General features: G+C 38.6%; 1 protein-coding gene across 1 annotated transcript; it reads right to left on the bottom strand.

Annotated features, from left to right (window-relative positions):
• LOC102174448 (dimethylaniline monooxygenase [N-oxide-forming] 5-like) lies at positions 1-24,976 on the bottom strand. Its single transcript, XM_013975095.2, is given in 9 exon segments — positions 1-352; positions 1,370-1,442; positions 3,375-3,491; positions 3,494-3,723; positions 14,443-14,642; positions 15,594-15,736; positions 21,842-22,004; positions 22,388-22,576; positions 24,842-24,976. Coding segments are annotated over 9 exon segments (1,602 nt in total).

Here is a 25,889-nt window from a genome sequence, read left to right as displayed (position 1 = left end):
TTATCCTTTAATGATGAAAGTGAGAACAAAGAGGAGAAGGGCTACACAGATACTTTTAAGCCAAAGTGGCACAGACCATGGAGCCTGGTCACATATGAGGGTGCGAGTCCTCAGGGGCTTAATGATCCGTTCTCTCTGAGTCAGAATGGCTTCCCGGGCTCCAGCCCACTTCCTTGGCCCTTGTAGGCGGTACTGGTAAGGTGTGCACGGCCCAAGAAAAATTTCCGGAGCCAGCTTTGGATCCCACAGGAAAAGTGAGAACAGGTTGGGTTTCACTGCTATTTCAGAGGCAATTTCATCCATGTAATTCACATACTGAACTCTGCGTGCATTGCGGGGACTATTCAGGTACCTGAAACCAGAAGAGGAAACTATCAGAAACTCCATCTCTCCAAGCACAATTACATCTAAACATTGGCTGATGATTTCTCCAAAAAATGAGATATAAAATGTTTTCTTCTTTTCATTGACTTTGGCCTCAGTGCTTTTTAACAAAATATTCTTGCAGTGTTTTTTCCCCAACAAATCCTTCCAAGGATCTTGGATATTAATAAGTGGGTTTCAGAGGATTTTTGTCTTTTCTTAAATTTTCTTTGTCCATGAATTTAATTCTCAATTAGGATATAGTCTTGTTTGGTTAAGTCAGTGGTGATGAGTACACTATGGAATATGCTACAAGAATTGTACATATATGTGTGATATTAATTTCATTTTAAATATTACTGAAATGCAAATCTTCACCCTCCTAAACCAAAGTTACTGGATAACAGATTATGATTCTTAAAATAAAACCTTTTATTTCTCATTGAGAACATGCTGTGACCTCCACACTGTAGATTCTCAGTAGATATTTGCTAAATAGAAATAAATTATATCCCCAACACTAGTGGTTGAGAATAGTTTTCCTTTAAGAAGGTTTGGTGCAATCCACAAGCTCCTAACCAAACATTAGCATTTTAATTGGATCCTGTAATGGTCTCCTATCTCATTTCTCACATTGGTTTTTCTTTTCAACACGTTAAAAGAGTGAAACAATCCTTCATTTCATCATATATTTTCAGACGCTTTACATCTCTAAGGCTACAGCATGACACAAATTATAATTATATGTTATATAAAGTGTTCCATAAACTTTAAATAAAATTCTACAGTTTCCAAGTTGGACCATTCTCTACCCATTCCATTCAATAAGTCCTCCATATATGATACTTATGCATAATTAAGAGAAAATTAAAACGTTGATAATTTGAGATCTCCTCCAGGCAGATAGACAGATTCCATCATGAGAAAAATATAAAGAATGCTTGAAATACAAACACCTCCACCTAAACACTTTCTACTGACTTTCATCAAGAAGCAAGTTTCTTACTCTTTTTCAGCTTTGGTTCTCTTCTTTCTTATGTCAGCCATCATGCCACTCACTGAAGGTAATTTGTTCAATCCTAGGAAAGAAATTTCAAATGTGAAAATGATTTTCCTATTGAAAAGGTGTGGTTTGAGGAAGAAATGTGTAATAGGAGGGTCTGTTTGGTGGAGAACATCATGAGATAGCATAAGAATGGGAGCGATGGATTCAGGAGCTGCTCTGGGCTGCCCTGCATTCACTGTTCTATCAGGCGCACATGCCTTACACATGCAAAAACATGGCTGTAATGACTTCACATCTTGGCTGCTGCTGCTGCCGCTAAGTCGCTTCAGTCGTGTCTGACTCTCTGCGACACCATAGACGGCAGCCAACCAGGCTCCCCTGTCCCTGGGATTCTCCAGGCAAGAACACTGGAGTGGGTTGCCATTTCCTTCTCCAATGCATGAAAATGAAAAGTGAAAGTGAAGTCGCTCAGTCTTGTCCCACTCTTAGTGACCCTATGGACTGAAGCCTACCAGGCTCCTCCATCCATGGGAGTTTCCAGGCAAGAGTGCTGGAGTGGGGTGCCATTGCCTTCTCCACACAATTTGACTGGCAGATCTCACATCTCACAAAGAAGAATGAACTGAAGGAAGGCACAAAGTAGTGTGTGTGTAGTTCCATAACCAGCGTATTTTTTCTGATTCTCTTTTATTTATTTATTTTTTGTATGTTTTTTTTTAAATTTTTTTTAAAAAATTTTAAAATCTTTAATTCTTACATGCGTTCCCAAACATGAACCCCCCTCCCACCTCCCTCCCCATAACATCTCTGTGGGTCATCCCCATGCACCAGCCCCAGGCATGCTGTATCCTGTGTCAGACATAGACTGGCGATTCAATTCTTACATGATAGTCTACATGATTCTCTTTTAAATAGTGAGCTATGCTTGTTCATTTATGCTATCACTTAGCTTTTCAATAGCTACTAATGGTGAGTCAATGACTCCTGATTGTCTTCATTGGATAGAGATTTCTTCTTGATTTTTCATCTTAAATCATGGAAAACACTTTCCCATAATTATTCCTTCTTTTAATGAAAAATACCCTACATTTCAAGAAGCAGAATCTAGTAGGGACATATGGGAAACATTTTAAAGAAGGAACAAAGAAATGAGCAGAACTATTGCAATGTGATTGACATCATTTCATTAAGGTTGATTTGACTCTGTCTTCAATCTATTCTAAACCTAAAAGTTGTGATATAAAAAAGAATAATAATTAAAAAATTAGCACCATGGCTAATCTTGATTCATACAATCAACATTCATTGAAGGCTTACAAAAGACAAATGCTTAATTGTTAATTCTCACCACTCTGCACAATACATCTAATTATTTCATTTTTCTAAGTGAGGGAATTGTGGAGGTCAAGTAATATGTCAAGACCATGCAGTCAGTATGTGGAGGAACTGGGTTTTAATCAGAGCCCGCTAGATTACAAAGCTCTTGCTCTTTTAATTTTGCTGTGGCCCTATTCCAGTTACTCTATGACTCTGCCATAATTTTCATAACTCACAGTTCATAATTCTGTGACTCTACTTGTCCTTTTTATATTTTAAACTTGAGAGACAGGCAAAAAAAAAAATGCTCCCTGTAGTTGTGGATCACTCCAGAGATATTCTAGAAAGATTGGAAAGTAGGATAATTGTTATTTCCCATGTTGAGGTCTTTTTTCCTGCCCTCATTTCCTATATTGTGTACCTTGCTGATGTGCTTTAAAGAATTATTTGCCAATAAGTTGTCATTTGATATATTTAGGTAGTAGTTTTTTAATCTTAATTTTCATATGGGAATCATAAAGATTACATAGCCATCAAACATTGAAGCAAAAAATCTCAAGAGGCAGAATTTCAAATACTGTAAAGGTGAGCTTCAGATATGTTTGCAGCAGCAGACTTCTGCAGTGCCTCTGAAATCACATTATCTGGATGGTTATTTTTTGTAAATATGAAAAAGGTCATGACATACCCTTGAATACATGTACAGCCCATCGGCTCTGGAGTTCTGATGTGGGAATAGTGGCTCCTACTGGCTGGAGGATGCCAATGAAAGCTAGCGTTGGTTTTTCTAGCTCAGGAGGGAAACAAATTTATACATGGAACGCTGGATATCCAGAACTGTTGAATTATTTTCCAAAAATGGGAAAGAATAAGTGTATCCTGTGGCAAAGATGACAACGTCCACATCCTCTTGTGTGCCATCCTCAAAGATGGCTGATGTTTCTGTGAACTTTGTAACATTTGGTTTCCTCAGAACTCTTCCAGATATTATGTAGTTGGGTAGGTCATCACCGACAGTAGCTTGATGAGTCAGAAATCTGAAGAATGAAATTTGTATGCAGGAAAACTAATATAAGTCTTTTTGGAAAGTAGGTAAGCTAAGAAAATACTTAAAATGATTTTTTAGTCATGCTAAAAAATGAAAGACATACATTTTTATTTTATAAAAGATTTTTGCTCAATATTTCTTCTGAATTATTTTCTGAATAAACCTTCTGTATTCATCAAGGTGCCAATAATGTTTATACAGTGCTTACTACATGCAGAGAGAAACTTTTGAAAGGTGATATAAGTTTATAGCAGTGATATATTGATACTTAATTTCCTTAAAACAATTTTTTGGGCAGGTGAGAGAGATTTTTTTTTTATAAAGCAACAGGTGAAGTGTTTAAAATGGAACAGAAAAATCAGATCATAGCCTGATTTCCATTATTTTGAGAACCTACGTGGCATTTTTGTAATATTTACTAACATTATTTAAATTTAACACTGTTAGTAAACTAATAGTTTAATACTGTTTAAAGCAGTTTAACACTCCTTCTACCTTTGACTCCCCACATTTTTTCCTCCAATCAGCAGCCTGAGTGATTCTTTTAAAATGTAAAATTATTCCCAAATATATTGCTATTTCATTAAAAATATACTCTAAAGTTATTTCCATGCCCAAGTCCTAAAATTCTGTATGTGATCAGGTGCCTGCCTACCTCTCTGAACTACTTCCTACCACTTTCCCTCTCCACCTGTACTCTAGCTACACCAGATTCTTCACTTCTCCTGGAATAAGTCATGCCATTGATGTCTTTGGACTTGGTATTTCTTCTTCCTGGTATATTATTCTCTCAGATATCTCTCAGGATCTACCCCCTCAATTCCTTCAGATTCTGATTCAAATGTTCTTTTATCACATAAGCATTCCATAGCCATTCCCCGGTGGCTCAGACGATAAAGTGTCTGCCCGCAATGCGGGAGACCTGGGTTCGATTCCTGGGTTGGCATTTCATTTTCATTTCAAGCATTCCATAACCAGCCCATCTAAAAACAGTTTATCTCCCAAACCCTGATTGTTTCTTCATAGCATATATTATGCTGTGTCATTGTACAACATTTTGAAAACTCTAGGAAGCCCGGCAAGAGGTAGAATTGTGGTACTGTCATCATTCTTCCCCAGTATCCAAAGTGCTACTTGATTATAATAGGAGCTAAAAAATATGCATTAAATTAATCTAGGCTGTGCATATAGGCAATATTATGTGTTTCTTCATTTAAACTTCACAGCAGATAGGCAGATAGGATTGCATCTTGTCAATATATATAAAAAAGAAAGACAAAATGCATAACTGCTCCAGGGTCATATAGCAGGTAAGCATCAGATTTGCTAAAATTTGTTTTACATTTTAAAGCTACATATATATACACACATATATATACATTTTTGTTTTGCACATGCATATTATATCTTTTTACTAATAAAAGACAAAATTGATTTGTCATCCATGATTGTAATATATTTTAACTGGAATATATTTATATTCTTAATAATTGGGTGAATATATATTTACCACATTGTTTCTTTTATCTTTCCTATAATTTTCAAGCAAGATTTTATTCTATTAATATCATAGTTGTATTAATCATATAGTATATATATTTGTCCCAAATCTAAATTTTACTCTCTGAAACATCGTGGATAGCTCTTATTAGTTTGTATCTGGTGAAATCCACATTCACCCTTTCTTCATACCAATATAGAGAGATTTCTATCATCTTTATGTGGCAGAACTTCAGTCAACCGTTATCAGTTTCATTCTCCTTCTCAAAAGATTTTTCTGGTTCTATTATGTATTTCTTGAGGTTCAGTGTCCAGAATATTGCACTCTACATTTCAAATGCAGACAAATCATGTTTTCATAGAAAGTTCAATAATCATTCCTTATTTATTTCCATCAAACTTTCTAATGAATCTTAGCTTTCTTGAGTTTCAAGTTATGAGAGCTGATAAGTCCATTCTTTTAACTCGCATGCTTGCTACCTATATAATAATGAACACACCTGCCACTCAAACCCTATTATTGTTTCTTAAGGCAGCTTGAGAAGAGGGGTATTTATGGATGTGTGCACACATGTACATGTACATGCAAAGGAGAATAACAGAAGTGTCTATACGAAATTTGCCAGTCTCCTTGTTCCTAATCCTGATAATCACATACTCTACCACTAAGACTCTGTTATACATCCTAAGGGCTGATGACTGCAAGTCTGCTCTCCACTTTGATTTTCAGAATATTCTATCCTAATGCTTGCCATGTATCTCTGTAGGGATACCTTAAGTATCTCAAATGCTGTTTTCTAAAGCTTAAATCATTACACAGCCTCCTCACATCTTCCAAATTTCCTATCCTTCTTAATTCCTTACCTTAGTAGGATGATACACTCTCTACCCAATCATTCAAGCTAGAAATGGGATGTTGATGTGTAGTTGGGCTTTTATTTTCTCTTTTATGTTATTCTGACATTGTAAAAACATTGCTGTCCAGGGAGACAAAAATCTTGCTGTCTCGCTTGCCTAACCTGTTTTAAAGATAGCAAATGCCTCTGCTAAGAGCACTTCTCTTTTATGCAAACCATCCAATCCCAAATCTATAGCTCCAACCAATTCTTAGCGCCGATCAACTACTTATCTAACTCTCACACTCCAGGGCAATATTTCCCTTGCCCTTAATTACCGCAGGGCTCAGTCAGTTCAGTTCACTCTCTCAGTCGTGTCCGACCCTTTCTGACCCCATGAATTGCAGCATGCCAGGCCTCCCTATCCATCACCAATTCCTGGAGTTCACTCAAACTCACGTCAATAGAGTCAGTGATGCTATCCAGCCATCTTATCCTCTGTTGTCCCCTTTTCCTCCTGCCCTCAATCCCTCCCAGCATCAGAGTCTTTTCCAATGAGTCAACTCTTCGCATGAGGTGGCCAAAGTACTGGAGCTACAGCTTTAGCACCATGCCTTCCAGAGAACATCCAGGGCTGATCTCCTTTAGAATGGACTGGTTGGATCTCCTTGCAGTCCAAGGGACTCTCAAGAATCTTCTCCAACACCACAGTTCAAAACCATCAATTCTTTGGCGCTCAGCTTTCTTCACAGTCCAACTCTCACATCCATACATGACCAATGGAAAAACCATAGCCTTGACTAGATGGACCTTAGTCGGCAAAGTAATGTCTCTGCTTTTCAATATGCTATCTAGGTTGGTCATAACTTCCCTTCCAAGGAGTGAGCATCTTTTAATTTCATGGCTGCAGTCACCATCTGCAGTGATTTTGGAGCCCCAAAAAATAAAGTCTGACACTGTTTCCAGTTTCCCATCTATTTCCCATGAAGTGATGGTAACAGATGCCATGATTGTCGTTTTCTGAATGTTGAGCTTGAAGCCAACTTTTTCACTCTCCTCTTTCACTTTCATCAAGAGACTTTTTAGTCCTCTTCACTTTTTGCCATAGGGGTGGTGTCATCTGCATATCTGAGGTTATTGATATTTCTCCTGGCAATCTCAATTCCAGCTTGTGCTTCTTCCAGCCCAACGTTTCTCATGATGTACTCTGCACAGAAGTTAAATAAGCAGGGTGACAATATACAGCCTTGACATACTCCTTTTCCTATTTGGAACCAGTCTGTTGTTCCATGTCCAGTTCTAACTGTTGCTTCCTGACCTGTCTATAGGTTTCTCAAGAGGCAGGTCAGGTGGTCTGGTATTCCCATCTCTTTCAGAATTTTCCACAGTTGATTGTGATCCACACAGTCAAAGGCTTTGGCATAGTCAATAAAGCAGAAATAAATGTTTTTCTGGAACTCTCTTGCTTTTTCCAAGATCCAGTGGATATTGGCAATTTGATCTCAAGTTCCTCTGCCTTTTCTAAAACCAGCTTGAACATCTGGAAGTTCACTGTTCACGTATTGCTGAAGCCTGGCTTGGAGAATTTTGAGCATTACTTTACTAGCATGTGAGATGAGTGCAATTGTGTGATAGTCTGAGCATTCTTTGGCATTGCTTTTATTTGGGATTGGAATGAAAACTGACCTTTTCCAGTCCTGTGGCCACTGCTGACTTTTCCAAATTTGCTGGCATATTGAATGCAGCACTTTCACAGCATCATCTTTCAGGATTTGAAATAGCTCAATTGGAATTCCATCACCTCCACTGGCTTTGTTCATAGCGATGCTTTCTAAGGCCCACTTGACTTCCCATTCCAGGATGTCTGTCTCTAGATGAGTGATCACACCATCTTGATTATCTGGGTCATGAAGATCTTTTTTGTACAGTTCTTCTGTGTATTCTTGCCACCTCTTCTTCTGCTTCTGTTAGGTCCATACCATTTCTGTCCCTTATCGAGCCCATTTTTGCATGAAATATTCCCTTGATATCTCTAATTTTCTTCAAGAGATCTCTAGTCTTTCCCATTCTGTTGTTTTCCTCTATTTTTTTGCATTGATCTTTGAGGAAGTCTTTCTTATCTCTTCTTGCTATTCTTTGGAACTCTGCATTCAGATGCTTATGTCTCTGCTTTTCTCCTTTGCTTTTCACCTCTCTTCTTTTCACAGCTATTTGTAAGGCCTCCTCATACAGTCATTTTGCTTTTTTGCATTTCTTTTCCATGGGGATGGTCTTGATCCCTGTCTCCTGTAGAACGTCAGTAACCTCAGTTTATAGTTCATCAGGCACTCTCTATCAGATCTAGTCCCTTAAATCTATTTCTCACTTCCCCTGTATAATCATAAGAGGTTTGATTTAGGTCATACCTGAATGGTCTAGTGGTTTCCCCTACTTTCTTCAATTTAAGTCTGAATTTGGCAATAAGGAGTTCATGATCTGAGCCACAGTCAGCTCCCAGTCTTGTTTTTGATGACAGTATAGAGCTTCTCCATCTTTGGCTGCAAAGAATATAATCAATCTGATTTCAGTGTTGACCATCTGGTGATGTCCATGTGTAGAGTCTTCTCTTGTGTTGTTGGAAGAGGGTGTTTGCTATGATTAGTGTGTTCTTTTGGCAAAACTCTATTAGTCTTTGCCCTGCTTCATTCCATATTCCAAGGCCAAATTTACCTGTTGCCCCAGGTGTTTCTTGACTTCCTACTTTTGCATTCCAGTCCCCTCTAATGAAAAGGACATCTTTTTTGGATGTTAGTTCTAAAAGGTCTTGTAGGTCTCCATAGAACCATTCAACTTCAGCTTCTTCAGCGTTACTGGTTGGGACATAGACTTGGATTACTACGATATTGAATGGTTTGCCTTGGAAACGAACAGAGAACATTCTGTCATTTTTGAGATTGCATCCAAGTACTGCATTTCAGACTCTTTTGTTGACCATGATGGCTACTCCATTTCTTCTAAAGAATTCTTGCCCACAGGCAGCCAGGAGGAGCTACCCCACATCTAAGGAGCAGTGGCTGCACTGGTGCAGGGGGGCCTAGAGGAGCTACTCCACATTCAAGGTCAGGAGGGGCAGCGGTGAGGAGATACCCCTCATCAAAGGTAAGAAGTAGCAGCTGCACTTTGCTGGAGCAGCAGTGAACAGATATCACATGTCCAAGGTAAGAGAAACCCAAGTAAGAAAGCTAGGTGTTGCAAGAGGGCATCAGAGGGTAGACACACTGAAATCATAATCACAAAACCTAGTCAACCTAATCACACTAGGATACAGCCTTGTCTAACTCAATGAAACTAAACCATGCCCTGTGGGGCCACCCAAGATGGGCAGGTCATGGTGGAGAGGTCTGACAGAATGTGGTCCACTGGAGAAGGGAATGGAAAACCACTTCAATATTCTTGCATTGAGAACCCCATGAACAGTACGAAAAGGCAAAGTGATGGGATACTGAAAGAGGAACTCCCCAGGTCAGTAGGTGCCCAATATGCTATTGGAGATCAGTGGAGAAATAACTCCAGAAAGAATGAAGGGATGGAGCCAAAGTAAAAACAATACCCATTTTGAGTTTTTTGTGTGTATGGTATTAGAAAGTGATCTAGTTTCATTCTTTTAAGTGGGTGACCAGTTTTCCCAGATCACTTGTTAAAGAGATTGTCTTTAATCCATTGTATATTCTTGCCTCCTTTGTCAAAGATAAGGTATCCATAGGTATGTGGATTTATCTCTGGGCTTTCTGTTTGGTTCCATTGATCTATATTTCTGTCTTTGTGCCAGTACCATCCTGTCTTGATGACTGTAGCTTTGTAGTAGAGCCTGAAGTCAGGCAGGTTGATTCCTCCAGTTCCATTCTTGTTTGTCAAGATTGCTTTGGCTATTCAAGGTTTTTTGTATTTCCATACAAATTGTGAAATTATTTGTTCTATTTCTGTGAAATATACTGCTAGTAGCTTAATAGGTATTGCATTGAATCTATAGATTGCTTTGGGTAGTATACTCATTTTCACTATGTTGATTCTTCCAATCCATTAACATGGTATATTTCTCCATCTGTTAGTGTCCTCTTTGATTTCTTTCACCAGTGTTTTATAGTTTTCTATATATAGGTCTTTAGTTTATTTAGGTAGATATATTCCTAAGTATTTTATTCTTTTTGTTGCAATGGCGAATGGAATTGTTTCTTAATTTCTTTTTCTATTTTCTCATTATTAGTGTATAGGAATGCAAGGGATTTCTGTGTGTTGATTTTATATCCTGCAACTTTACTATACTCACTGATTAGCACTAGTAATTTTCTGGTGGAGTCTTTAGTGCTTTCTATGTAGAGGATCATGTCATCTGCAAACAGCGAGAGTTTTACTTCTTCTTTTCCAATTTGGATTCCTTTTATTTCTTTTTCTGCTCTGATTGCTGTGGCCAAAACTTCCAGAACTATGTTGAATAGTAGTGGTGAAAGTGAGCACCCTTGTCTTCTTCCTGACTTTGGGGGAAATGCTTTCAATTTTTCACCATTGAGGATAATGTTTGCTGTGGGTTTGTCATATATAGCTTTTATTATGTTGAGGTATGTTCCTTCTGTTCCTGCTTTCTGGAGAGTTTTTATCATAAATAGATGTTGAATTTTGTCAAAGGCTTTCTCTGCATCTATTGAGATAATCATATGGCTTTTATTTTTTAATTTGTTAATGTGGTGTATTACATTGATTGATTTGTGGATATTGAAGAATCATTGCACCCCTGGGATAAAGCCCACTTGGTCATGGTGTATGATCTTTTTAATGTGTTGTTGGATTCTGATTGCTATATCACTTTCTAATACCATACACAAAAATAAACTCAAAATGGATTAAAGATATGAACATAAGACCAAAAACTATAAAACTCCTAGAGGAGAACATAGGCAAAACACTCTCTGACATACATCACAGCAGGATTCTCTATGACCCAACTCCCAGAATACTGGAAATAAAAGCAAGAATAAACAAATGGGACCTAATTAAATTTAAAATCTTCTGCACAACAAAGAAAACTAAAACAAGATGAATAGACAGCCTTCAGAATGGGAGAAAATAATAGCAAATGAAGCAACTGACAAACAACTAAGCTCAAAAATATACAAGCAACTCCCGCATCCCAATTCCAGAAAAACAAAGACCCAATCAAAAAATGGGCCAAAGAACTAAATAGACACTTCTCCAAAGAAGACATACAGCTGGCTAACAAACACATGAAAAGATGCTCAATATCGCTCACTATCAGAGAAATACAAATCAAAACCACAACGAAGTACCATTTCACACCAGTCAGAATGGCTGTGATCCAAAAGTCAAAAAGCAATAAATGCTGGAGAAGGTGTGGAAAAAAGGGAACCGTCTTACACTGTTGGTGGGAATGCAAACTAGTACAGCCACTATGGAGAACAGTGTGGAGATTCCTTTAAAAAGTGGAAATAGAACTGCCTTATGACCCAGCAATCCCACTGCTGGGCATACACACCGAGGAAACCAGAACTGAAAGAGACATGTGCAGCCCAATGTTCATCGAAGCACTGTTTATAATAGCCAGGACATGGAAACAACCTAGATGTCCATCAGCAGATGAATGGATAAGAAAGCTGTGGTACATATACACAATGGAGTATTACTCAGGAATTAAAAAGAATACATTTGAATCAGTTCTACTGAGGTGGATGAAACTGGAGCCGACTATACAGAGTGAAGTAAGCCAGAAAGAAAAACAGTAACAAAGTATACTAACACATATATATGGAATTTAGAAAGATGGTAATGATAACTCTGTATGTGAGACAGCAAAAGAGACACAGATGTATAGAACAGTCTTTCAGACTCTGGGAGAGGGCGAGGGTGGGGTGATTTGGGAGAATGGCATTGAAACATGTATAATATCATATAAGACATGAATCACCAGTCTAGGTTCAATGCAGCCTGCAGGATGCTTGGGGTTGGTGCACTGGGATGACCTGGAGGGATGGTGTGTGGTGGGGCGGGGGGAGGTGAGAGGGGGGTTCAGGATTGGGAACACATGTACACCCATGGCAGATTCATGTTGATGTGTTGCAAAACCAATACAATATTGTAAAGTAAAAACAAAACAAAACAAAACAAAACAAAACAAAAAACAAAACCAAAACAAAAAAAAAAAACACAATACCCAGTTGTGGATGTGACTGGTGATAGAAGCAAGGTCTGATGCTGTAAAGAGCAATATTGCATAGGAACCTGGAATGTTAGGTCCATGAATCAAGGCAAATTGGAAGTGGTCAAACAGGAGATGGCAAGAGTGAATGTCAACACTCTAGGAAATCAGCGAACTAAAATGGACTGGAATGGACTAACACATATATATGAATTTAACTCAAATGACCATTATATATCCCAGGGCTAGGAACCAGACAAATCTAGCCTAAAATCCACTGGGAATATTCAAACCAGCCAATTCTCAACTGTTTACCTTGCCCTGCCCTGCCTGTATATTTTCTGTATATTGTCAAGGCTGCATATTATCACCCTGCTTATTTAACTTATATGCAGAGTACATCATGAGAAACGCTGGGCTGGAAGAAACACAAGCTGCAATCAAGATTGCCAGGAGAAATATCAATAACCTCAAATATGCAGACCATACTACCCTTATGGCAAAAAGTGAAGAGGAACTAAAAAGCCTCTTGATGAAAGTGAAAGAGGAGAGTGAAAAAGTTGGCTTAAAGCGCAACATTCAGAAAGTGAAGATCATGGCATCTGGTCCCATCACTTCATGGGAAATAGATGGGGAAACAGTGGAAACAGTGTCAGACTTTATTTTTTTGGGCTCCAAAATCACTGCAGATGGTAATTGCAGCCATGAAAATTAAAAGATGCTTACTTCTTGGGAGGAAAGTTATGACCAACCTAGAGAGCATATTCAAAAGCAGAGACATTACTTTGCCAACAAATGTCCATCTAGTCAAGGCTATGGTTCTTCCATTGGTCATGTATGGATGTGAGAGTTGGACTATAAAGAAAGCTGAGCGCCGAAGAATTGATGCTTTTGAACTGTGGTGTTGGAGAAGACTCTTGAGAGTCCCTTGGACTGCAAGGAGATCCAACCAGTCCATTCTAAAGGGGATCAGCCCTGGGATTTCTTCGGAAGGAATGATGCTAAAGCTGAAACTCCAGTACTTTGGCCACCTCATGCGAAGAGTTGACTCATTGGAAGACTCTGATGCTGGGAGGGATTGGGGGCAGGAGGAGAAGGGGATGACAGAGGATGAGATGGCTGGATGGCATCATTGACTCCATGGACATGAGTTTGGGTGAACTCTGGGAGTTGGTAATGGACAGGGAGACCTGGCGTGCTGCAATTCATGGGGTTGCAGAGTCAGACACGACTGCATGACTGAACTGCACTGAACTGAACTGCCCTGCTTGTCCCATAGAAACCCCAATGAAGTCTCTAGTATCTGTTTTCCCCTTGTTTCTGTTTCTAGCTGAATAAATTCCCATGTGGCCTTACATGGCTTGGTATGTCTCTTTCTCTTAGAAAACGTAAGTGATACATTCTCCTTACAATGTCATTGACCTCTCCATGTTGCTGCTCACTCACCTCCATAAACTAAAATCCCATGAGTATAGTTTTAATATGTTTAGAAAATTAATTAGACAATAAAACAAGAGAAAATTGATGAACATTTATTATGTGTTTGGGACTAGTGTAAACTGTATATGTATTTTCCTCTTTAATGTTTAAAACATCCACTGAATTGGTGAATATTTTCACCATTTTATATATAAGGAAGATGAAGCACAAATAGTTAAGTAAATCTGATCAATATCACACACCTATAAAGTGGTGACACTAGGATTCACACCACAGGTGTCTGGATTCAGATTTCTATTCAAGAGAAAGAAAGAATTGAATTTCAAAGGACTCTCTCAGAAGTCTTCCATCTTGTTGATGGAATCTTACCAGATTCCTGACTTTTTGAAAATTTGCCTCAGAAAGATGGAGTTTATTTTTATGGCATAGTATATTATTTGCTTCTCTACAGTCTAAGGTTTCAGAGCCTAAAGAAAAAGTGCACAGTAGCTTGAAAACATCAAGAGTGGGGACAGATGAAGCTGCCACCATGCCTGAAATTCAATTTCCTTCTTTTAAGTTTAATGAATAGAATGGCCCAGAGAAACATGAGAAAAGAAACGATGATTAACATTCTCCTAAGATAGCCAAAGTCTACTTTTAAGGTGGTAAAACATGAACTCTAAATCATCCTTATGTTCCAAGTTTGGCCCACTGATTCCAAAAGGCAACAGCAAAGTTACTTTTTAAAAATCCTAGAACATACCTGTGTTGAGGTAGCAAGCCATAAATTTCATGGTTAAAGCGAGCATTTAATTTATTCTCTGCCCATCTGTTGATTAAAAATTCAGGGCAAATTTTGTTGAGAAGAGAATTAAAACGAGTAAAGAGAACAGTGTCCATGGGCATCCCATAATCCCAGACCCGGTTCCAAATCCATGCACCACGTCTTGTGCTGAGAAACACCTAGGAGAGAATGCAAGTAAATGCACAATAGATATGATAGTTCACTTTCATAGGATAATTTCTCAGTTCTTCAGATATCACTCATTTGGCTCATGAGAAGGAATGGATAAAAACTCTATTGTCCTTTATCTTGAAGAGTTCTGTTCTCAAAAGCAGGAAGGCCAACAAATAGTTACACACACTCCCACATACAGACACATCTGACTTGTTGTTTATAGCACCAAGCCTTCTTCTGGATCAACCCACTATTCTTTTTGAACCTTTCCAAAAGCAGTATTTGATGTCTACAATGTCTTAAATTCCAAAAACACATGATGATTCAAAAAGGCTAGATATCAACAGTTGACACAAAGATCCCATCCAGCTGCTAATGACTGTGTTGTAGTAACTACAACACTTAGTTAATTTGTATCCCTATTGAAGGAATTGGGGTTGGAAGATGGTGTCAAGTGTCATGTCAATGAAAAATAAAGAGATTTTAAAAATGGTTATCTAGTAAGTTTTTTTTCTTCTTTTTTTTTGGGGGGGGGTGGTTAATTCTTGGCTGAACTGGTAAAATCTTCAGACTCTGGTAAAAATAAACAATTTGAAAGTCTTTGAGGTTTGAAATATTTATTTGTATTTCATTCTCCATTTTTCTTTTTTGGAGTAGATTATCAAGATGCCTATTAAGGAAACTGGAGAAGGAAATGGCAACCCACTCCAGTAATCTTGCCTGGAGAATTCCAGGGACAGAGGAGTCTGGCAGGCTATAGTCCATGGGATTGCAGAATCAGGCATGACTGAGCAACTATCACTAATTCACTACTGAGGAAACAGATGTGAGGAGGTAATTAACAATCAGTACTGAAACAGCATATGAGTACATACTACACATATTTCGTGCAATTCTCATATTTCAGAAGGTAGGGGCCAGGCTGCATCTCAAGAAAGAGAATTTAGGCACCAAACCTGTGCAGCTACATGACTGAGCTCAATCGCCAAATCAGCTCCAGAATTTCCAATGCCAATCACAATGATTTTCTTGCCCTGAAATTTCTCTGGACTCTTGTATTCCCAACTGTGAATACATTGACCTTTGAAACGCATGATTCCTGTGGGCAAGAACACAATCAAGCATTGACAGTTATTTTACCTTTTAAACTGCTGGTATATTCTAAAGCTTATTGCTAAACTCAAAGGCCATCTAATTTAAATCTCTCATTTTCTGGTCTACTATTCCTGGTCTGTGAAATGTGCTTCTCTTACAGTATCAGACAGAATTAATTCTCCTACTGTTCTGTTCTGAAACAAAAATTTTCTATTTAAACAAATTCTCAGGTTTCTTAAAAAGTCAGATATTTTACTTCTGCCTCTTTTTTTTTTAACTTATGTATATCCTGCCAAGTCTTCGAAAAGAGCTTGACTCCTATATAAGTAGCACATCTTCTTTATCCATCATCTTCGTTATTATAAATACTGCTCTCATCCAGTTTCCTGTCTTGCTTTCTTAACCCAAGCTTCATCCCTGTCTACCTTGTTTTCCATCTCTTCCTAGGCCCAGTACACCCTTTCTACTAATACTAGCACTATTCCCTTTGCTCTCTGCTGCTGCTGCTGCTGCTGCTGCTGCTAAGTCGCTTCAGTCGTGTCCGACTCTGTGCGACCCCATAGACGGCAGCCCACCAGGCTCCCCCGTCCCTACTGGGGACAAATGCTCACTGATTCTGAGGCTGAAAGGATATAAAAACATTATTTTTGTTTAAAAAATATGCTCTGACTTAAACAAAAACCTCATGTGGCCAAACCATAACATCTGGTTGATTTTGTACTATTTCATCTTTCAGACAACATTGAGGCCTGCACTTATAGGCTTCTCTGCTCCTCTTGTGACATTGGACAGCCCTGTTCCATCCTAATTGTGGATCATTCCTTGCTCTTTTTCCTTTATCTGGTGAATGTGCTCCAAAATCTCAGCTTTCCCTTGGAAGCAATTCTTTGATCATCACCTAGTGAATTCCTGAGCTCAATCATTGCTAAGTTCACTTTTCCTTTCAATTTCTGACTACAACTGTTCCAATTATTCCCCCTCCTCCTGGTCCTACTAAAATGCCTCTCACTACCTGAAGATAACATTTTATTCTCATTTTTTATGAAACAATAAAAACCTGAGATGAGTTCCTCAACATCTTAAAGTTCCTGTGTTTTCATCTATCCTTCCTCTGTCTCTTTTTCCCAAGATAAAATATTTTTATTCTGTTCCAAAATGAACATTTTGCCCTCTGGCTCAATATGGGAGTAGACCTTGAGATCAAACAAACCTGGGCATACTTCATAACTTTTTCACTACTAGATGTATTTGTAATGTGTAAAATGGAAATGGTTTCATCTAGCTCATAGGAATGATATAAGGATCTTTTTAAACACTCCTAAAACATAGCACTTGAAAAATAAGTCTAATGTTCATCTTTGAATTTCTTAAATCTTATCCCATCCTCTTCCATTTTCAATAATCATCTCTAAGACCCTGTTACCTGCTCAAGCTTTGCCCCCTCAAACAGGCAGAATTAGCTTTTCCAAGACCTCTTCTCTCTCAGGAAATGGCAACTCCATTGCCTAGGACAATAACATTATCCTTTTTATCCTTCTATAACATATCACTTAAAAAAAATTCATAACTGATCCATCAGCAAATTCTTTTTTTCCAACTTTTACTAGGAAGTAAAGAGATACATGGAGTAATAGGCAAATTTGGCCTTGGAGTACAAAATGAAGCAGGGTAAAGGTTAACAGAGGTTTGCCAAGAAATGCACTGGTCATAGCAAACACCTTCTTCCAATAACACTAGAGATGACTCTACACATGGACATCACTAGACGGTCAATACCAAAGTCAGATTGATTATATTTTTTGCATCCAAAGATGGAGAAAGTCTCTATAGTCAGCAAAAACAAGATGAGAGCTGACTGTGGCTCAGATCATGAACTCCTTATTGCCAAATTCGGATTTAAACTGAAGAAAGTAGGTAAACCACTAGACCATTCAGGTATGACCTAAATAAAATCCCTTACAATATATACAGTGGAAGTGACAAATAGATTCAAGGGATTAAATCTGATAGACAGAGTGCCTGAAGAACTATGGACAGAGGCTTGTGAATTGACAGGAAACAGTGATCAAGACCATCCCCAAGAAAAAGAAAAGCCAAAAGGCAAAATGGTTGTCTGAGAAGGCCTTACAAATAGCTGAGGAAAGAAGAGAAGTTAAAGGCAAAGGAGAAAATGAAAGATATATCCATATGAATGCAGAGTTCCAAAGAGTAGCGAGGAGAGATAAGAAAGCCTTCTTCAGTGATCAATGCAAAGAAATAGAGGAAAACAATAGAATGAGAAAGGCTAGAGATCTCTTCAAGAAAATTAGAGATACCAAGGGAAATTTTCATGCAAAGATGGGCAAAATAAAGAACAGAAATTGTATGGACCAAACAGAAGCAGAAGATATTAAGAAGAAGTGGTAAGAATACAAAAAGAGCGATAAAAAAATGATCTTCATTACCCAGATAACCATGATGGTATGATCACTCACCTGGAACCAGACATCCTGTAATATGAAGTCAAGTGGGCCTTAGGAAGCATCACTATGAACAAAGCTAGTGAAAGTGATGGATCCCTGTTGAGCTACTTGAATTCCTGAAAGATGATGCTGTGAAAGTGCTGCACTCAATATGCCAGTAAACTTGGAAAACTCAGCAGTGGCCACAGGACTGGGAAAGGTCAGTTTTCATTGCAATTCCAAAGAAAGGCAATGCCAAAGAATGTTCAACTTCTGCACAATTGCAATCATTTCACATGCTAGCAAAGTAATGCTCAAAATTCTCCAAGTGAGACTTCAAAAGTACATGAACTGAGAACTTGCAGATGTTCAAGCTGGGTTTAGAAAAGGCAGAAGAACCAAAGATCGAATTGCCAACATCCACTGGATCATCAAAAAAGGGAGAGAGTTCCAGAAAAACATCTATTTCTGCTTTATGGACTATGCCAAAGCCTTTGACTGTGTGGACCACAGCAAACTGCAGAAAATTCTTAAAGAGATGGAAGTACCAGACCACCTTACCCGACTTCTGAGAAATATGTATGCAAGTCAAGAAGCATCAGTTAGAACCAGACATGGAACACTGGACTGGTTCCAAATTCAGAAAGGAGTACATCAAGGCTGCATGTTGTCACCCTGCTTATTTAACTTCTATGCAGAGTACATCATGTGAAATGCTGAGCTGGATGAAGCATAAGCTGGAATCAAGATTTCTGGGAGAAATATCAATAACCTCAGATACACAGATGACATCACCCTTAAGGCAGAAAGCAAAGAACTAAAGAGCCTCTTGATGAAAGTGAACGAGGAGAGTGAAAAAGTTGGCTTAAAACTCAACATTCAAAAAGCTAACATCATGGCATCTGGTCCCATCACTTAATGGCAAATAGAGGGGGAAACAGTGGAAACAGTGACAGACTTTATTTTTGGGGGCTGCAACATCACTACAGATGGTGACTGCATCTATGAAATTAAAAGACCCTTGCTTCTCGGAAGAAAAGCTATGACCAATGTAGCATATTAAAAAATAGGATGCTTGGGGCTGGTGCACTGGGATGATCCAGAGGGATGGTATGGGGAGGGAGGGGGGAGGGGGCTCCAGGATGGGGAACACGTGTACACCCATGATGGATTCATGTTGATGTATGGCAAAACCAATACAATATTGTAAAATAAAATAAATAAATAAAACAAAACTATAGTAAAAATAAATAAATAAATAAAAATAAAAAACAGAGACATTATTTTGCCAACAAAAGTCCATCTAGTCAAAGCTATGGTTTTTCCAGTAGTCACGTATGGATGTTAGAGTTGGACTATAAAGAAAGCTGAGCACCGAAGAATTGATGCTTTTGAACTGTGGTGTTGGGGAAGACTCTTGAGAGTCCCTTGGACTAAAAGGAGATCAAACCAGTCAGTCCTAAAGGAAATCAGTCCTGAATATTCATTAGAGGGACTGATGCTGAAGCTAAGATTCCAATACGCCGGCAACCTGTTGCGAAGAACTGACCCATTGGAGAAGACCCTGATGCTGGGAAAGATTGAGGGCAGGAGGAGAAGGGGACAACAGAGGATGAGATGGTTGGATGGCATCACCAACTCGATGGACATGAGTTTGAACAAGCTCTGGGAGTTGGTGATGAACAGGGAAGCCTGGCATGTTGCAGTCCATGGGGTCGCAAAGAGTTGGACATGACTGAGCAATTGAACTGAGCTGAACTTCAAACTATATTTAAGATCCAAGCACCACATTATGTCTCCACTGCCACTATCCTGGTCAAAATCACCATCATTTGCCACCTGAATTAGCAAGAACCTCCTCCCTGGCCTGCCTGTTTCTGATTTCCCAGCTCCTTCCCCAGCTGTTCTCAACACAATAGCCAACGTGATTGGAGCATGCCACTGCTCTGCTGAAAACTTCCCAGTGGCTCCCACCTCAGTTAAAGTCAGAGCTATGGTCCAGACAATGGCCTTTTAAATTCTTATTGATCTGGTGCAGCATTCACTCTCTGTCATCATTTCCCTGTACTCTTTCTTGTACTCTCACCACATGGACCTGTCTGGTACACACCTACCTCAAGTTCTTTGCACTGTTTTCTTCCTTTTATACAATCTGCATTCCTCAGTTATTTGCATCACTTCCTCAATGCCTTGGGGTATCTAGTCCAGTGCTATTTTCTTGCTGAAGCCTTACCTGACCACTTCAACTAGCCTTGCATGACAAGCCCGTCTCCCCAACCACCAACCCTTTGCTCTTCCTGGTAGTTGTTTCTCTTCATAGTTATTACCTTCCACATATTTATCCTTTTTTGTGTCTCTCTCCATCTACTACCATGTATACTCCAAGGGGACAAAAATTTTGATCTGTTTAATTCTCTGCTGAGCCTCTGCCACAAAAGTGATGCTCAGATCTACTGAATATTTCTTGAATAATATTTCTTGAATGAATACTGATTGAATGAATACAGGAATATCTAAACCTCTAATAACTAACAGACCACTTTTGACCAATTTTCTCTTTCTCTTTCTTCTTGTGCATTTGGAAACAGACATAAGAATGGAAAGTGGGGGAATCCAGCATCTCCTGAGAAGCCCAAAGGATTCTCAGGTTCAGCCCTCTTAGAGTAAATGGGATACATATTCTTCTTCTAGAGCTAAGAAGGAGCTCTTGTGCAGGTAAATCATTGCTGCATGATTCCTTATATTCAGAGTGCTTAAGCTTCCAAATAGTAAGTAGCACTGCAGTATCTTGTGAGATATGTAGTGACACTAGCACTTAGCTATTTGTAGTCATCCTGTTATGTTATGTTTATCTATACATATGTGTATATACATGGGGCTTCCCTGGTGGCTCAGTGGTAGAGAATCTGCCTGCAATGCAGGAGATACTGGAGAAGCAGGTTCAATCCCTGGGTTGGGAAGATCCTTGGAGGAGTGCGTGGCAATCCACTCCAGTTTCTTGCCTGGAGAATACCATGGACAGAGGAACTTGGCAGGCTATATTCATAGGGTCACAAAGAATCAGACATGACTGAAGCAACTTAGCACTCACTCATATATATATATATATATACATATATATATATATATATCCTTTTTTGTGTCTCTGTCCATCTACTACCATGTATACTCCAAGGGGACAAAAATTTTGATCTGTTTAATTCTCTGCTGAGCCTCTGTGTGCATATATATATATATATATATATACACAGAAATAAAGCACATTCAGAAATAAAGCACACACAGAAATAAAGCACACACAGAAATAAAGCACACACAGAAATAAAGCACACACAGAAATAAAGCACATTCAGAAATAAAGCAAAATCTTAATATATTTCTGTATCTTTGCTCTTACTAATTACTTCACACTATTAAAATGTAGCACCTTCCTCTTAAATAGCCCAGAACTGGTGGTGATAGGATATTTTAGTATGTTTTATTTTCAATTTTATAAATGTATTATTTGAACTAACTTGAAAAAACTTGCATTACATTATAATCAGAAAATATAATATTTATTATGAAACTAAGGTGACTTTCAGAATTATAAACTCTCTCCAAAAATAATAATAGCTACAGTGATAGTATCTCACAACACTAGTGCCCTAGAATTCAGTAACACATACCTGGAAATTTCTGAAGTGGCATGAAGGAATCGATAAAAAGTCCACTACACACCATAATCCCATCAAAGACATAGGATTCCTGTTTTCCTTCAGCCTGCACCACAACATCCCACTGTCCCGTGAAAGAGAAATCAGAGTGCTTCTTCACACTGCACACCTTCGACTGGGAATGAGAAAAAAGACTCATGACCACTCTTCCCTGATGCCCTCAAGAACTCTTGACCTCAATGAATAAAGTTGACTGCAGGTACTCTCATCTGGGCTTTCATTAAAGTGCTCAAGTATAACTGGTCTCCCGAACAAGGCATTTTTAAGGTGAGATTAGCTCAATTTTTTCAGACTACAGTCCTCAGGGTAGCTAGGAGTGATCCCACACCAGGTGTACAGTTTGGCATTTCAGTCAATCTCCCATATTTTCTCCTGAAGGAGACTTCCATGGAGATGTATGACTTCCATGGAGATGTATGTAAAGCTCACAGCTTTGGCCTGGCTTTGGGCTCTAACAAGAGACTTCCTTGTATGCTGGGTGTTCTCTGTCCCACCTACCAGAAACCGGATGTGCTTCAAAAGGTGAAAGTGTTTGACATACATACGGAGATACTCCATGATTTTGGAATTGTGCAAGTAGTTGGGAAAGTGGTCAGGGAAAGGGTAATCACTGTAGGCCATCATCTCCTTTGAAGTGTTGCTGATGACAGACTTATAGACACTTGGCCTGCCTCCTTCCGTCTTCTCCTACCAAGAAAACAAAGGATACCTGCTAAAGTTTATCAACTTTAACAACAGATCAAACTATGAGTCTTCTTCAAAATGAAGAGCATTGTTATATTAAAGAATTCCACAATGTTAAAACATTCATATACAAAATTATCCCTTTTGATAAGGACAATCTCTGTAAATATGACCAGGCTGGTGAAATGAAAGCTTTATATGGGCATCACCTAGTGAAATCAGATGACATATTGTGGTATTTGGGAGCATTCTGTCATAGTCCTTGAGATATATCATTGCAAGGCTCCAGCAAGGAAATTGACATTAAGCCATTTCTCTGAATCTATTTCTTCACTTCTAAGTAGGTACTTGTCTATGTCACAGAGTTGTTGTGGAGACCAAAGAATACACATAAAATGCTAGGAAAACCTCGCAGGGAAAAGCAATTATCAATGCATGCTTTGTTATAGGACTTATAGAAATTGCATGTATAGGGTGAAAAGGACATCAGACTGGGAGATTGGGGATTTTCTTGAGATGTATCTGTATTAGACATGGTCCATCCAGGAATATGGGAGCTCCTCTCTCGATACTTGAAACAGGGAATGTAATGCAGAGAATTGGTAACATAGGTAATGAGAAACCCGAAAAGCCAACGAGGTATTGGTGAAACGTTCCAGAGGTTAGCAAAGGCAAGCAGTCAGTACCACATCTAGGCTAGACCTAGCCAACTAACAGTTGGTATCTTTTGACCTACCTCCTTTTTCCTCCATGGTAACATTGAAGACCATGTGGTCCAGGAGTATAACTATAAGCTGAAGAACAGCACTTTAATATGCCTATCTAGTGGCTAGTTTTAGTCACTCAGTCGTGTTCAACTCTTTGCAATCCCGTGAACTGTAGCCCACCAGCCTCCTCTGTTAATGGGATTTTCCAGGCAAGAATAGAGGAGTGGGTTGCAATTTCCTTCTCCAGGGGATCTCCCCAATCCAGATATTGAATCCATGCTTCCCTCATTGCAGACAGATTCTTTACCACCTGAACCACCAGGGAATATACCTATGATGCAGGCCAAATACTATCACTGTGCTCAGCTCTTGAGATTTCAGCTTTGTCCTGAAATTTTAGAGTTGGTATTAGTTGCCCTGGCTGTACATACATACTCTTGGGCTCAAGATAAAAATCTAAAGTTCATGTATTAGCATATATGTGATAACTGAAGCCACAGAGGGCTAGGAAGGTATCCTAAAGAACACATAAAAAGTTAAAAAAAAAAAACAGAAAAGTAAGAAGAGAGCTATAATTAGCAACATGAAAAATACTGAGAAGGAAAATCAGAAAGACAACAGAGTGAAATCACAGAAACTAGAGACAAGTGTTTTAAAAAGGAGCTGATTTTTAACATCATTGGATCCCCTTGAGAAAGCAATACAATTCTGGACAGAAAGTCCATTCAGTTTGTCCATTTTATTGGTAACAGTGGTGAGAGCAGTTTTGGGGAATTGCCAGGATGTCTATCATGTGGTGATGGTGGAGATGAAGGAAGAGCAAGCACACAAGTCTCCTTCAAGGAGCTAGAGTCTGAAAGCAAATGAGATCGATTGAACCTCATCCTTGTGCAGAAGAAAGGAATCAAATCACAGATATTTTGTTGTTCAATCACTCAGTCATGTCTGACTCTTTGTGATGCTATAAACTGCAGCACACTAGGCCTCCCTATCCTTCACTATCTCCTGGAGCTTGCTCAAACTCATGTCCATTGAGTCGGTGATGCCATCCAACCATCTCGTCATCTGTCACTCCTTTCTCCTCCTGCCTTCAACCTTTCCCAGCATCAGCATCTTTTCTAAAGAGTCAGCTCTTTGCATCAGGTGGCCAACATAGTGGAGTTTCAGCTTCAGCATCAGTCCTTCCAATGAATATTCAGGACTGATTTCCTTTAGGACTGACTGGATTGATTCTCTTGCTGTCCAAAGGACTCTCAAGAGCCTTCTCCAACACCACAGTTCAAAACATCAATTCTTTGGTGCTCAGCCTTCCTTATGGTCCAATTCTCACATCTGTACATGACTACTGGAAAAATCATAGCTTTGACTATAAGGATCTTTGCTGGCAAAGTAATGCCTCTGCTTTTTAATATTCTGTCTACATTGGTCATAGCTTTTCTTCAGAAGAGCAGTAGTTGAAGGCTAAATTAGTGCTGTAGTCCTTGCATTCTTATTTCCCAGATATGAAAAAATGTCATTAGAAGTATATAGTATATAGAAGTATAAGCATATTCAAACTTACCTCATATCTCCACAGCCCTCCAATGTCATTGCTTTCTTCAAAACAGATGGGTTCCAGTCCCTCCTCCAGACAGATCTTAATGGCACCTAATCCACTGACTCCAGCACCAATCACCATAATTCTTTTTCCTTGCATCATGTCTTGTATCAGGAAACAGCATAAAATCAGACTTTTATTTCCATATTTTTTTCTATCACATAAAGTTAGTTTTTCTCTAAAATTGCTAGTAAATGCATTGAAGGTATATCTTGTTCAAAGCAGATATGCCTTTCAAAGGAGCATCCAGAGCCAGAAAATCTTAGTTCTCTCAAGCTTTCTTGTTTTCAGGTACAAAGGGGAAAAAATATTTTTTAAATGGTTTGATTCCTAAAATTTTTCTGATCATATGAGCTCACATTTTTACATTTCTTTTTTTTGATAGTTTCCTTATACCTAATATATTTGCACTTACACACTCTCAAAAACCTCTTCATTCATAAATCTTGCCCATATTTTTCTTCCTTCCCATTATGGTTTATTACATAATTAAAATACTTCCCACTGCTATATAATAAGATCATGTTGTTTATGTACTCTATGTATAATAGTTTGCACCTGTTAGTTCCAAACTCCCAACCCAATTCGTTCCTGCCTGGCCCTCCCTTTGGTGACCACAAATCTTTTCTCCACGTCTGTGGGTCTGTTTCTGTTTCACAGATAAGATCACTTGTGTCATATCTGTGTCACATATAAGTTATACTTTGGTATTTTTCTTTCTTTTTCTGAATTACTTCAGTTAGTATGATAATCTCTATATCCACTCATTTAGCTTCAGATGGCATGTGCCATTCTATTTTATGGCCAAGTAATATTCCCCTATATAAATATACTACATCTTTATCCATTTATCTGTTGATGGACATTTAGGTTGCTTCCATATCCTGGCTACTGCAAATATTGCTTCTATAAACATAAGGGTGTATGTATCTTTTTGAATTACATTACAAACAGGTTTTAATTCCTTCTGCTACTACTATCTGCTTATAGGAACACTTATGTAGGGTACTTT

Source organism: Capra hircus, chromosome 3, assembly GCF_001704415.2.
Source record: "Capra hircus breed San Clemente chromosome 3, ASM170441v1, whole genome shotgun sequence".
NCBI lineage: Eukaryota > Metazoa > Chordata > Mammalia > Artiodactyla > Bovidae > Capra > Capra hircus.
Note: the sequence above shows the minus strand (reverse complement) of the source record. Positions and strands in the feature narration are given on the sequence as shown.